Source organism: Diabrotica undecimpunctata, chromosome 6, assembly GCF_040954645.1.
Source record: "Diabrotica undecimpunctata isolate CICGRU chromosome 6, icDiaUnde3, whole genome shotgun sequence".
In the NCBI taxonomy this organism is placed as follows: domain Eukaryota; kingdom Metazoa; phylum Arthropoda; class Insecta; order Coleoptera; family Chrysomelidae; genus Diabrotica; species Diabrotica undecimpunctata.
Window position 1 is genome coordinate 129,790,641 of NC_092808.1, and position 15,224 is coordinate 129,805,864.

General features: G+C 33.1%; 1 protein-coding gene across 3 annotated transcripts in view; it reads left to right on the forward strand.

Annotated features, from left to right (window-relative positions):
• LOC140442824 (serine/threonine-protein phosphatase 2A activator-like) overlaps positions 1–13,340 on the forward strand; it is a 30,954-nt gene extending 17,614 nt beyond the window's left edge. For all 3 annotated transcript variants that reach the window (XM_072533792.1, XM_072533791.1, XM_072533793.1), the window contains 4 exons: positions 4,312–4,529; positions 6,685–6,809; positions 9,889–10,097; positions 12,790–13,340. In XM_072533792.1, coding sequence (XP_072389893.1) covers positions 4,312–4,529; positions 6,685–6,809; positions 9,889–10,097; positions 12,790–13,278 — 1,041 coding nt within the window. In that variant the 3' untranslated portion in view covers positions 13,279–13,340. The remainder of the gene's footprint in view (positions 1–4,311; positions 4,530–6,684; positions 6,810–9,888; positions 10,098–12,789) is intronic.
• Positions 13,341–15,224: the final 1,884 nt, after the last annotated feature.

A 15,224-nucleotide genomic window follows, 5' to 3' on the forward strand; every position in this document is an offset into this window, starting at 1 on the left:
GCTAAGGATTCGCCAGACCGGCGTCTCTAAATAAATACTTAGGTAGATTCTTCAGTCATATTTCAACAAAAATTTCTGATCGTAAACACGACCATCAGCGTATCATCCACATGGGTAAAAGGAATTAAAATTAATTTAATATATTAATTAAAAAAATGTTACAGTTTTAATAATTGTATAGCTTTCAAAAGAGAATATTTGTATTTAGAGCGTTAGAAGATACACATTTGTTAATTTTTTTCTAAAAAACTTCTATAATATAGAAAAAACATGTAGGTTTCTTTTGTTATAAATAAACTAATTTATTTATAACAAAACTAAAACATCTTTCGGATTTGTTAGTGCCTTATTTAGGTGGCTCTATTCGAGTTACATCGTATTAAAAAAGAAAATTGCTTCATTGGAAGCCGAGAACATACATTTTCTTATGTATACTGATTTTGAAATTTGAAATTCAATTTTCTTCAACCTATCTTCAACCTTTTCAACCTAGTTTTTTTTTTATTATAATAATATGTCATGAATATCTTAAAAATCTGAACATTCTTATAGCTGCGAACATAAATTTAAGTCATTCAGATGGTATTTCTTTTATATCATTATATTTTGCTAAATAGCAAACATAGATGCTCGGATTTCAATAATTTATATCTCAGCATAAATATCTAAATAAATTATGCTGCTAAAAATTAACAATATATTCATAATTTTTCACACACTAAAAAGAATAAACCATTTTTCGACATAATGTATTTGTATAATTTCTTACCATGTTTTTTTGACGAATATCGATAGTACTTGATAATCTTCCTTTATTCCACCATAAAAAATAAATATTTATTGGCAGTAAATGTTTAATCAGATAATTTTCAAAATGATTATCGAATGACAAATATTAAAATAAAAATCGGGGAATTATTTTGAATTTACATGTCTCCATCTTGTAAGTAACAATGAATCTTATGCGGTTATGGTTACGCGTTATACGTCATGATCATCCTCATGGAAAATTAAATTGATACATACATGCAATTTAAGTTTAAATTTGAATCTAGAATACTTCTTTAGACGCTGATATTATTTTTAATATAATAATTTTGATTAATAAAAATGATTATTGTTTTGAAGGCGTTTCTCTGTGGTACCTATTTTAGTTTTCAATCTCATTTGAGAATATTACCACAAAAATGGAAAAATAAAATCTTTTATTAAAGTTTTGTCGTGCCAGGAAACTTTACTCTCATGTTCTGGGAAAGCTTCTTAATCCTCTGAAGTCCTGAATTTTATGAAACTATCCGCACATATCTCATTAATACATATAAAACAAAGTTGCACATTTATAATTATTTTATTAAAAGCTGCCTTAAGCACCGAAGTAGGGCTTCGCAATTCAATCGTCGTAACTAAAAAATGCCGTTAAAAAAAACTGTTATAAGTACGTCCACTCTATTATCCCGGTGGATGTATTTTATAAAGTTAAATTTAGTAAATATATTTTTTATCATAATTTTTGTGTATTTGGATTAGTATTCGTCGGGAATAGGATTAATAAAAATATGATGAAAAGAAGATTAAAAAGTAATCTAAATATTATTTGTACAATCTGCCAAAATAATTATTTTGTATCAATTTTATTCTATTGTCACATAGCAGCAGGGTCGAACACGGTGTGGATTTGGATGGATGACCGCTATAATAGAACCACGTAGCTGTGGAACACCTCATGTTGTTTCCTTATTTTTTTTTAATTCTTGGTATTATTTTAAGGACTGTTTTGGAAAATATTAAGTATTAAAATTAGTTTAATATTAAAAAAAATACAAATAAGCTGTTTAAAATATATTTATTAACATTAAACAGCTTGAACCTCATACCGAACTCATAGTATAAACATAAATATAGAACGGTAATAAATAGATTTAAAAAAAGTCACAACAAAAAAGTTAATATTGTTAAGAAAATTTAATATTACCTAATGTTGAGAAATACAAAACTATCGAATGAGTTACATAAAAAACAATTAATATTTTTAATATAATGCACCTTTAGAGAAAATGAGTTATCAACACTACAATCTTACTAAAACTCGTCTTTGTATGGGGATCCAAAAGTCAGAATTGCAACTTTTCCTTTTGTCACTCATGTGACTTTGATCCATTTATGGATTCAATTGAAGGAAAAAGATCTGTTTACTGGTTATCGTATGTCACTCAATATTGTACTGAAAGACATTGGTTTTAAATGGATAAAAGATGATCCAAGGCGAGGACTGATGGAACAATCTCATATTGCAGTAAAGAGAACAGAATCTTTGAGATTATATAAAAAATATAAACATGAAGAACTGTTACAAGTTTGTTTTTATAGATGAAACTTGATCTATAGATCTATATGTAATGAGAATAAAATATGTGTAAAATCTATTCAAACTGTAACCGTAATCATACTGAAAACATGAAGGTGTTGAAATAATTTTTTTAGCAATTCAGCTTTAGAAAAATGTGGGTCATTTAATATTATTTGTTATCAACCAACTAATAATTTCATACTTCCTTGAAGTAGTTGAAGGTTGTTTATTTAAAAGGACAGTATAAGAAGCATTATCCATTACAATCAATGATGGCTCTTCTAAATAGGTATTAATTGTGTTTTTATCCACTTAGTAAAAAGTTCGTTTTTAATTTCTCCATGATAATCAGCTACGTTAGATTTTGAACAAAACAATAAATTTGCTTCCGAAACAAATCCTTTGGTGAACCAGCGTGAACAATTGCAAAACGTGGACCATCACAACCTTCCGATTTCCGGACACTTTTGGCACTATTGTCTTGCCAAGAATTTGTTTTATTTCCTTTTGAGTAAATCCAAGTTTCATCTAAAAAACAACTTTGCTTGTAAATACACTTTCAAGATTTTTCATATATTTACGAAGGAATCTGGCTCTATGAATCTAGAGCAGCATTACAATTAATGCTCGTCGATTGTCATCCTTTTTGAATTTAATTCCGATGTCTTTTAACAATGTACTAAGCGATGATTTTCCAATATCCACTACTTCTTTATCCCTTAATTGACAGGTCAAACTCCGCAGAGCAACATGCTTCTCTGAAAAAAAAAAGAATTCATTATCGTCTTTTATAGCCAAAAATAAGTAGATAGAAGATTTCATGAAAATTGAAGTACCTACCCAGGTTCTTGTTTATCATAAAGTTTACACTGAAGAAATCAATACTTACTCTGCTGCTACATATCATACAACGTATTCCGTACTGCCATTTTTGATGCCTCAAGCATATCAGTCGTCTTACTTTTAAGACGACGCGACGTCTATTTTTGCCTGGTTTTGAAAGGACGGGATTGTTTTCTTTCCTTTTTTTATCGAGTATATTGTCCGCCGTGATATTTTTAAAGCAGCGGCAACTCTCTTAAAAAATAATTATTTAATAGTAACTGATTAACGACCATGCATTTGATATTTTACCTCTTGAACAGATGTAAGGGGCTCCAAAGGTCCTCCATTACTTCTTTCTAACTCAAAATATTCATATAAATTCAACAAAAGTTGCTGCGCTTGGGAATTCAGCGTTTTTCCAGGCATATCTTAAAAATAATAATAATCAGTAATCTCGAAAATATACATAAGTTAATACGAAATACAAATAAGTTTCAGTTCGACGGAACTATAGCCAGACTCAGATAGTATAATGACAATTTGTAGATTAGAAAATATTACTTTTCTCATTAGCTTAAAAATAAATACTTATTGGAAGTAATCAAATTAAGAAAGCAACAGTTAGACGTTCTCAAAATAATTATGCTTGAACATATATAATTCAAATGACATACCCAAAGACTACAAGTTAAATAATTTGAAAAACCAAAAAAAAAATAAATAGATTCAAATAAATCAATAAACACGACAAATGAGCTAATGGCACTGTCAATGAAAATTATAAACGTCAAAATTTACAGTAAACAAGGTATTAAAGATATGCGATATTGTTGATCCTTGTTTAACTTATTGTGATTTTTATGGACAAGCGGCTTAATTTTGCAATACTAGTTTCTGTGAGTAAAAAAGAGACCTAGTATAAAAAGTAATTCGTGAACAATTTCATGCATGGTAAAAGATAGAATGGACGTACTTTACTAAGGTACTTTTACATCTGACACTTATCTCCGTAAATAAATGTCGAGTGTCAGACGAAAATTCATTTTCGTGTTTACATACTGACAGTAATTATTAGTAATTCATGTTATTGAGAAGTAAGATACTTTTTAATACCATTAATGATTATTTCTTAATTGCAGCAAGCTATTAATTTACTTCAGAACTTTATACCAGAAGTTTTGCATAGAGCAATACCAGAAATAATGATCTATTTTGTGGAAGGCTTCGGTAATTCTACAACGGTTGAATATGGAACCATCCATGAACTATCTTTTCTCTTATTTTTATGTTCTCTATTTAAAATTGGATATTTGAAACCATCCGATGTATCTGCAGCAGCCTGCAAAGTACTTTTAAGGTATTTATTATTGATTAAAATTATATACTTATTCAATACAAATTATTACAACCCTCTGCCACCATCTCTTATTTCTATAAATTGTAATTAAATTCAATAAAGTTTTCAAAACAAGCAATTAATTATGGTTTGGTAAAGCGTTTTTGACGCTTGCTTGACACTGCAGAATTTAAGGAACTTAATCGAGTAATAAGAAAACAGATAAAAGAGGCCATTAAAAAACATCAAGAAGACCGTATAGAACAAATCATAGAGAAAAACCGAAGTCTCAAATGCACCAAACCGAAACTAGGAAAGAAAAATATAATAACCATTAAAAATGAACAAGGACAACTAGAAAAAAGTAAATCTGATATTGCAAACTTAATTGAAAAGTTCTACGCCAATCTGTACCGTTCCAGAATCGATCCCCTTAACTCCTCAAAACAGAACTTGAAAGTAAATAAGCCACGAAGAAATAGAAAGAGACCCGAACAATGGAATACTGCTAAAACAATATTATACACAAAAAGGGAGACACCACAGATCTGAAAAATTATCGACCAATTTCACTTCTTTCACAACTTTACAAAACCTTTACAAAGATTATTACAAACAGGTTAACAATTAAATTTGACGGATATCAACCAGTAGAACAAGCCGGATTTAGAAAAGGGTACATTACCTGTGATCATCTATATACTTTAAAAATTCTAATAGAAAAGACTAACGAATACAATCTCCCATTATGTCTGGCTTTTATAGATTATGAAAAAGCTTTTGATAGCGTAGAACTTTGGGCAATAGAAGAAGCATTAGTCAACAACCGGATCGACTCCAGGTACAAAATATTAATACATAATATTTACGAACAAGCTGAAATGATAGTGACGTTGGGTAATGGAATCGAAACAAGATCAGTAAAAATCAACCGAGGAGTAAGACAAGGAGACACAATATCTCCAAAATTATTTACAGCTACCCTAGAAGATATCTTTAAGTCAACAGACTGGGAAAATAAGGGAATCCCTATTAACGGACGATACTTGAACCATCTTAGATACGCAGATGATGTAGTACTAATAGCCGACACGTGGAATGCACTGAATACTATGATTGAGGAGCTACACATAGAATCCCTAAAAAAGAACTGAAAATGAATTTCAGCAAAACTAAACTAATGTCAAACAAAGATGACAAACCTATGATAAACATCGAAGGGACAGAGATAGAACACGTAGATGAATATACATATCTGGGTCAAAATGTCAAGGTAAGCAAAGAAAATCAGACTAACGAAATAAGCAGACGTGTAAAAATGGGATGAGCAGCATTCGGAAGACTCTCATACGTACTTAAAAATAAAAATATACCTCAAAGACTGCGAACCAAAGTATTTAATTCCTGTATCCTACCTGTGCTTACATATGGAGCTCAAACCTGGACATTCACTAAAATAAACATGGAGAAGATCAGAAAAACTCAGAGAGCTATGGAACGACAGATGCTGGGTATAAAACTAATGAAAACAATAGAACAAAAGTAAAAGATGCTGTCGAACTGGCAGCTAAACTGAAATGGAAATGGGCTGGACATAACGAACGTCTTACGGATGGCCGATGGAATAAAGAAATCGGCAATTGGCGGCCATATGAAGCCAAAAGACCACGAGGAAGACCACAAATGCGATGGAGCGACGATATTAAAAGAACTGCAGGGCCAATCTGGAAACGCCTTACAAACAACAGAGATTGGCAACAACGGCAATCCGAATAGAGAAAAGGGATTAAAAAAAAGCATCAGTTAAATGTAAGATTCGCAAATAAACTCCAAAAGTTACACAACGAGCCATGAAACGAGCAATCTTGGGCGTAAGCGTTCTAGACCACATATCAAACCAACGGCCCAAAGGACCGAGGACAACCACTCACTACATGAACCGACAAACTGAATAGAGTAGCGAGAAACTTTCTACAAGCGGCCCAGTGTAGAGAACATTGGAAGAAACTAAGGGAGATCTATGTCCAGCAGTGGACGCGATTGGCTGAGTAATGATGATTTGTGATATTTGTATTGTTGTCTGCTATTTAGAATAAATTGTTTAAGTAATTTGTATTTATTTCTTTAATTATTACGTTATTAGTGTAAAAAATAAAATAGTTTTATAATATTTTAGGTACCTGAAATTGACTCGAAAGTTACAAATGACTTACCAGATGGAACCATTTGGAAGCGAAGGAGTGTGGAGTCTGGATGATTATCAATTTGTACCCTTTATTTGGGGAAGTTCCCAATTAATTGGTTAGTGATTGTCGATAATTCTTCAATCTTAGTTTATAGTTGCAAGAATAATATTGCTCAGTTTTGATATCTTAATTACATTAATTTATTTTTGCTAATGCTTTCTCCACAATTGTACAGTGTGTCAATTTTAAAACTTACAATGGGCTGTATCTCACGAACAAAAGCTAATATCGAAAAATGCTTGAAACCGTTTTTAGTATAGTAAGAGCGAACTAAAATGACATGGAAGAGAACTCCCCCACCAACCCTCTAGGCCCCACCCACCACAACCAAAAAAGTTTAAATTGTAAATCCCTACTTGTGATAGATCATTGAAAAGACTATAAAAAATGCTATCCAATGGTATAAATAATAATTATACAGGATGAAACAATAAATGTGAAACTTTGGCTTAAATGGAAAATTTAATGAGGTTTTTGTTGAACTACAAATTTATTAAAATGTTGTTCTAGTAATAGCGCGACGTGCTTGCGTAATTCTTTTTCGGAATTCCCCAAGTGACGCAGGTTGAGTTTTATAAACAACTGACTTGAGGTAGCCACATAGAAAAAAGTCAGGTGGCAGTAAGTCTGTTGACCTCGGTGGCCACTCAATATCGGTGGCCACTCAATAGGAGCTCTCCTTTCAATCTATTTGTCCGGATAATTAGTATCCAACCAGTGCCTAACTGGAGCTGCATAGTGAGGAGGGGCTCCATCTTATTGGAAGTGCAACAAATCTTCGTCTAGAGCTAGGTTGCCTTGATCGTCCCTTTGGTTCTCTAATTCATGCACAATTAAAGGTTCGATGGTGTTTTCCAGTATATCGAGATAAATGTCGCCACTTGCTGGTATGAACAAGGGGCCAATTATAGCATCGCCTAATATTCCTGTCCAAACATTCAGTTTTTCAGGATATTAAGTATGACCTTCTCTGAATCGATGCGGGCTCACATCACTTCAGTACCGACAGTTTGGTTTATTTACATTACTATTCAACATAAAAGTACATTCACCAGTGAAACAAATATTTTTTAACATTCTCGGTTCAACGCGAAACATGGTAAGTTTTAAAATTGACACACTGTATTGATATGCTATGGGCACATTGCTAGAAGAACAGGTACGATGGAAAAACTGATAGTCGAGGGTAGAGTTGAAGGAAAGAGACCTAGGGGAAGATCTCCAAGCCGCTGGATAGATCAAACAAAAATATTGATTAACCAAGGGTTACATCAAGCCGCACAACTAGCCCAGGACAGAGAAGGATGGAGAGAAATCGTAAAAAAAATGTAAACGTCTGATGGTGTCACCACATCCCAAAAGGGATTAGGACTGAGGAGGAGGAGGATTGATATGCTGTATTGTAGTCGTAATGTGACTTCAACGGGATTTTCTGTTCTATGACTTTTGAATCCTCTCCTTCGAAAATCGTGAAACTTGTAGTGGTCTCTAACTTATGATATTAAGTTTTATTAACCTTTTTCCTACATACAGGGCTCTGCCCAATGCTATAAAAGGATATATTGTTGTTTCCACACTGTTGTATCACTTCAACATTTAAATGTGAACTCAAATTATAACCTCCATCTTCCCTCCCTAATGCCATCTTGTCTTTTAAGTATTGGTGGCATCAGGTTGACAAGCCAATCTTCGAAGCATTGGTAATCAAACCAGCCGAATCTGCTTCTGTTGTACCTGGAATTTTCAGGCCCGTTCTTCGTCCAATCCTTTGTTGCGCTGCGTATTTGCTCAAGGAATTTTGTACCTCGTCGTATAATAACTTTAGATGCACCAGGATCTTCAGCAAGATTCGTTTCGTCATAATTCCAGAGATTTAATGGAGGGACATTCTCACACTCTCTTTCGAGATTATCGAAAAAACTATTTATAGTTTCACGGTCTACTGCAGCCCTTGAAAGGCTTATGTTTCTAGAAAATCGATTAACCAATATACTGTTATGTCTGGTCAGAAACATGTCACCTATTCTTTTTCTGGAAAATTATCTTTGAAACATCTTACATTCTTGTCCCTTTTATCTAGGTATGTCTTTACAATCCTTCGCGGCCTATGGGCTGTCCAGGGAAACCAAACGTTGATACAGCAGTGACTTGTGCAATAATTGACTTTTCTTCTTCCCTCTCTAGAGCTGTTTCTTCACTAGAAGGAGGGCTATGTTGATTATAGAGTTTGTGAAACAGCTTATTGCGGTGAATTCAAAGTTTAACAGGTAATTTTTAGGAAAACATTTTTGTTAAGACATATTCATATCTTTCCATAGCATCCCGTATGCTAAGTGTTTTCGCTCTTACACTGCGAAGAGCTTCTTGCAACGTCGCGTCAGAATAATTTTTGTATTGACGAGTTACCGGTAGCCTCTGATATTTTCGTGGCATTTCTACTTAACTAAAAAATAATAATAAAATGTCACAATCTCACCTCATTTTTATCAATCTGTTATAAATTGGGTCACAAAGTCATCTCATGTTTTGTCGAAATTCTATTTAAGGTGACGCCACTTGCTTATCAGTTGGAATTTTAAGTCAATTTATGCATGACAACATAGCCTAAACTATAACGTATACCTACGTACCTACTTTGTACATATTTTAAATTCTGGCTACATGAGAGGCCTTTGAGAACAACTGCGGCCATAGAAAAGAGAGGTAGGTTAGGTTAGGTTATGGCTGCAGCGCGTTCAGTCGGTAAGTATGGACTCTATATTGGATTTAATGAGGGCACTACATACTGCCACAAATTTACCTGGATGTCATAACGCCACCTCGTTTTACGGTACTTTAAAAGCTTAGTCAATACAATTAAAAAAGTCATTCTGTATTCACATTCTTGTCTAGATAAAATAAAAATATCATTGTTGCAGGAACGTTACTCTTATTTTATTCATAGATCAAAAACCACAGGTGGGCCACCGCACTAGAATATAATGTGATGCAGACCTTGCCAGATTTAAATTGCAAAATTAAAATATTGTTTTTTTCATTATATACAATTTACTATTTTATTTTACATTTTTAACTAATTCTTTGGGACAATACATGAAGTCATTATTCTTAATAAATCTAATTTCTCTATCTAGATACCGCATTACTGAGCCCTTCCAGTTTCCTTAAAGAAGCAATTGTTCACAGATATTCGTCCAAATATATGTTTTTCAATTGCATTGAGCATATCAACAGGATAAAATCCGGTCCCTTTGCTGAACACTCAAACCAGTTATGGAATGCTAGTGGGCTTTCATCTTGGGCTACAGTTAATTCTAGTCTCATAAGAATGTATCGAGAAGCAGTAAGTAACTATAGTCAGTTTTTACTAGTAACCCGTTAAGTGCCTTGGAATACTTTGAAAACTAGCCCTACAGGCCAGTTTGTAAAATTGGTTTTTATTTTTTTGGTGTTGGTTTTTGTATATTAAAATACGATTGCAACAAATATTTTTTTCTTGTACAACATCATCTTGTTCCAATATTTTCCCCCATGAAATTTTTAATGTTTCGGAGGGTAAGTTTACCCAGGCTTCACAGACTGAAAAGATGGCGTCTTTTATGGTCCATTTTTTAAAATTTCTTTTATTTAATCTTTGCTGTTATTCTCTTCAAGGAGAAATCTCAGGAAATTTTTTTTGTATCTTCTCTTTAAACTGGATATTACCCCTTGATCCATCGGTTGGATCAGGGATGTGATGTTTGGTGGAAGATAATGAACAAAGGACTCAGCTGGGTGGGAAGGAGCATTGTCGAGTAATAAAACAGCTCTAAAAGGTAGATCTTTCTTTTTCAAGTTGTGACCCACTGAAGGTACGAATTTATCTTTAAACCACGACGAAAAGATTGTTTGGTTCATCCAAGCTTTTCGATGGTTGTAATAGTCACAAGGAAGACATCTTATTTCAGTTCCTTTGAATGATCGAAGTTTTACCACTTTTCCAATAACAGTTAATTTTAATTTATGATCTCCTTAAGCATTACATGTCATAATTGTAAGCCGTTCTTTGCTAGTTTTGTGACCAGGAGCATATTTTTCGAATTGAGCAGCTAAAGTTTTTGAAGGAACCATTTTCCAAAATAATCCTGATTCATCACCATTATAAATTTGATGGGGAGTTAAATTAAATTTTTTGACTAAAGAGTTAAAATTTTCAATAAATAATGTGGCTGAAACATTATCACCGCTAAGACTCTCCCCTTGAATAGCCAACTGCCTGATACCGTGTCTTTTTTTGAATTTGTTTAGCCATGCTTGGGAAGCAGAGAATGGCTCCTCAATTTTCAAGTTTTCATGAAACCATATAGCCTTTTCACTTACCATTGGCCCCGAAATAGGAACTGCCTTAGCACGTTTTTGAATGAACCATTGTCTTTTCAATCAGTTGACGGTCCCACTGATATCGGAGCAGTACAAACAATCCAATATAAAAAACTACCATTAATAAAACAGTTAACACCTTCTGTGACCAGTGACCGGTGACAAACAATTTACTAACATTAAAATTGTCCAATATAATTTATTAGAAAACCGACAACTGTTTTCTAAAGTAAAAGACAAGACGCCAACTGTAAATAAAACTAATGTTATCTACAAACTGCCTTGTTTGGATTGCCAGAGCTGTTATGTTGGCCAAACTTCTCAATGGCTAAAACAAAGGGTCACACAACACAAAAGTGACTGCACAAAGAAGAAGAATACATGTGCGGCAGTTGACCATTACTTAAAAACTGGGCATCAATTTGACTACTCAAATGTCAGGGTTCTACAGCAAGAGAACAATTACAAAAAAGATTGTTTTTAGAAATGTGTCATATTAATAAAGAAAAATATGCAGTAAATTATAAGGCAGGCACGGGACAGTTGAGCAATATCTACTGTAATATTCTTAGTATGTTCAAATAATATTTGTTTACAATTATATTTTAAATCACTCTGTATATTTGTAATGTGTAATTTTATTGTGTTTTAATTGTTTCTTAGTTGTTCTTTTTGCTAATAAATAAAAAAGAAATTTAATTTAATTACTAGTGACTAGGTGCTTTAACCAATATTGTCAGTACTGTTTTGAATATATTATGTACAACATTTTAAAATATTTTTAAGTCTAAATCTGGAAGTAAATCATTGTTTATTTGCACCTGATATTTATATACATTTTAACCATATTTCAGTTGTCTCCTGATAAAGCTGACAAAAAAAGAGGCGAAATATAGAGTAATAAAAGAAAAAAGAGTTTTTTTTTTAAATAACAGACCGCATACCCGACACACCAATCCAATAAATTGTTATTTACGTTTTGGTCGATAATCCTACAAGTTTTACTATATATATATATATATATATATATATATATATATATATATTGTTGTGTTAAACCACGTACGTAGATTTTTCATCCAGTAAATAATACAGCAGCAATCCATATCTTTCGCTGTTCCTCATGATATTACTGAGGTATTCGATTTTGGCTGCTTTTATTGTGGTTAACAGCTCTTTTTCTTTTTGTATTCTCAATAAAACATCCTAATTAGTAACGTGGTTGATTGGACGGTAAAGCCGCATTTCGAATGCTGCAACTTTCTTGCAGGTAGCATCTGTGACAGTCCACTACTCATCTCCGTACAACAGTATAGGAAAGATATAACATCTTAGTGACCTGCTTTTTATCATGCAGAAATGCAGATCTGAGATTCTCTGTGTTATATTTGATTCATGATTTGATAATAGGGAATGGTCCAAATTTTCATTGACGTTCGTACCGAGGTACGTGTATCTTTTTACTCTTTTTCTTCGTTGGCCATTCACACTGATTCGCCCAAATTGCTGCTCCTTCTTAGAGATAATCATTTAGCGAAAGTCCATATTTTGAACTATGATTTATTAATACATACTATTATTGTACATTTTTGTATCGGATAATATTAAGATGGATTTGAATTAATAATTATGAAACCGCTAATAAGCATAATTATGATCTAATTTACTCATTTTAGGTTTTAAGCAAATTTGAGTTAGTTCAACATATAAATTTTGGGTCGGTGTTCACTCTTAATCCAGCTGAACCAGGTTCGAGTATCAGAAGACCGAAGGCAAGTATAGCAACTCTACATAAATCTCTGGCAAACGTGGAATTTACCGGACGTGGAATAAGGAGTCTAATATCTTCAGATATACGCAGCGACGTAACAGGGGCTGCAGGAAAATCTTCTAGTAATGCGAGCAGCTTTAGTCGAGATTATGATAGATTATCCGATGTGAATAAAAAAGGTCATCAAGATTCAAAATTATCCGATGAGAAACATTTTAAAGAAGATGATTTAACAAGCGAGAACCTACAAAAAACTCCACAGACATCTTTTGACAAAGATTCTATGTTCAAAGATGATACAAATTTGGATAAAGCAAATCCTGATTTTAACACTCGTAGAAGTAAAAATGCTTCAGTAACCATAGTTCTTGACACTGAGTATGATGAAATATAAGAGATTAGTAAAAAAGAGGCGAAGATATATTTTAATAATTTATTAAATTCAAATCATGTAATTATTTTCATGGTGAATAAAATTTATTATTCCTTCATTTATTATTATTCATTTTTTATTTATAGAAGTATTTGTCACTTTATAAACAGACACACACACACACACACACACACACACACACACACACACACACACACACACACACACACACACACACACACATACATAATTTAATAATATCGTTTTCTATCCTCTGGGTTATTGGAATGTGTAAAAGATTAAATCTTTTAGCAAATGCTGCTATAGCTTTGTTGAATTGAATAGCCAAATATATAGCCTAGGAGGACACATTCGTTGCTCTTCCCGGACAACTTCCCTTGCTAGAATCGGTATCAATAGAGTGTTATGACATTTCAGCATCCCTGCTTCATCAGACACTCCGGCTGATACAAATTTAAATAACTCGAAACACGTGTAGAATATACGTGTTTCTAAACTTTGATTATTTGGTAAATCTACATTATACGCCAACAAAATCATTAAAACATGTTAATAAATTCACTGTATGAATACAATATTATATTATATTCCGTAGGTCCTATTCCAATAAAATAATAAATCGAGCATCAAACTTGTTGAACAGCGCTGATTGACACAGCAGAGCAGTAAAATGTTATACATAAAGATGTTGTAAAAGATATATTCGCTTACTTGGTCTACTAGTAATAAAGTTTCAGCATTAAATGGTAAAGTGGTCTTCGTACGTGGCTTTAGCTTTAACCACCGTTTTTTGTGATTAACAAGGTGTGATCTATATCGAATACCTAGAGAAGGACAAAATGGTCGCAGGGTTCTACTATGCTGAATTATTGAGCGAATGCGACGCCGAAGAAAAAAGTGGTCTTCCACCATGAGACAGCGCACCGACTCCGAACCAAAGTGGGCTACGAACTGCAGCCCCATCCACCGTATTCTCTAGAATTAGCCCTGTGTGACTTCTTTTGATGTCCAAACTTATAAAAGTCACTCCCCAGGCAGAATTGTAAGTCGAATGAGGAAGTCATCGCCACCACGGATGCCTAGTTTGAAGACCTCGAGCAAATGTATTTTTCAGACGGGTTAAAGTAGTTGGAGCATCGCTGGTAAGTAAGGGAGCATCGAGCTGAAAGAAAACTATGTTGAGAAATAAATTGTCATTTTTCCCAAATTTTCGTTTTTATTTTGTAGGCTAAATACTTATCGGACATAAGGGAGAGAGATTATATTTAGGTTTCAAATTGGACACAAAAGGGGTTAGTCTAGCAGAAGATAGGGTATAGATCATCAATGTTTTCAAGAATTTGAAAACATTGCGGGGTCTCCTTGGAATGGTAAATTATTTCAAAAAATTGATGCCCGATATTAATGAAAAATAAATACAATTGAATTGTTAAAAAAGGCACAAAATGGAATTGGAAGGAAGAACAGGAAGAAACTTTTGTACGTCTAAAAGAAGAATTTACAAAGGAGATTAAAGTATACCACTCTCAATACGAGATTCCTTTTTTACTCCGAACAGATGCTTCGATCCAGAAATTTGCTGGAGTATTAACCCAGATACAAGAGAATAAAGAAGTTCTGATATGTTTTGTGTCAAGGGTCATGAAAACACACGAGAAAAAATATAGCGTAACAGAACTAGAGTTTGCAAGTGTATTATTCTGTGTAAACAAATTAATATTCTATCTTTTGGGAGCTAAATTTACAATAGAGACGGATCATGCTTTGGTACATATTATTATGAAAAATCGCTTAGTAAATAATAGAATCCATCGAGGGATACTATTATTGCAGGAACACGACTTCGATTTTAAATATATCAAAGGCAAAGAAAACATACGCTCTCACCCGAGATGAAGACATGGGAAGAAAACAAGCTATTCAAATACAAGTGGGACTGAATACTT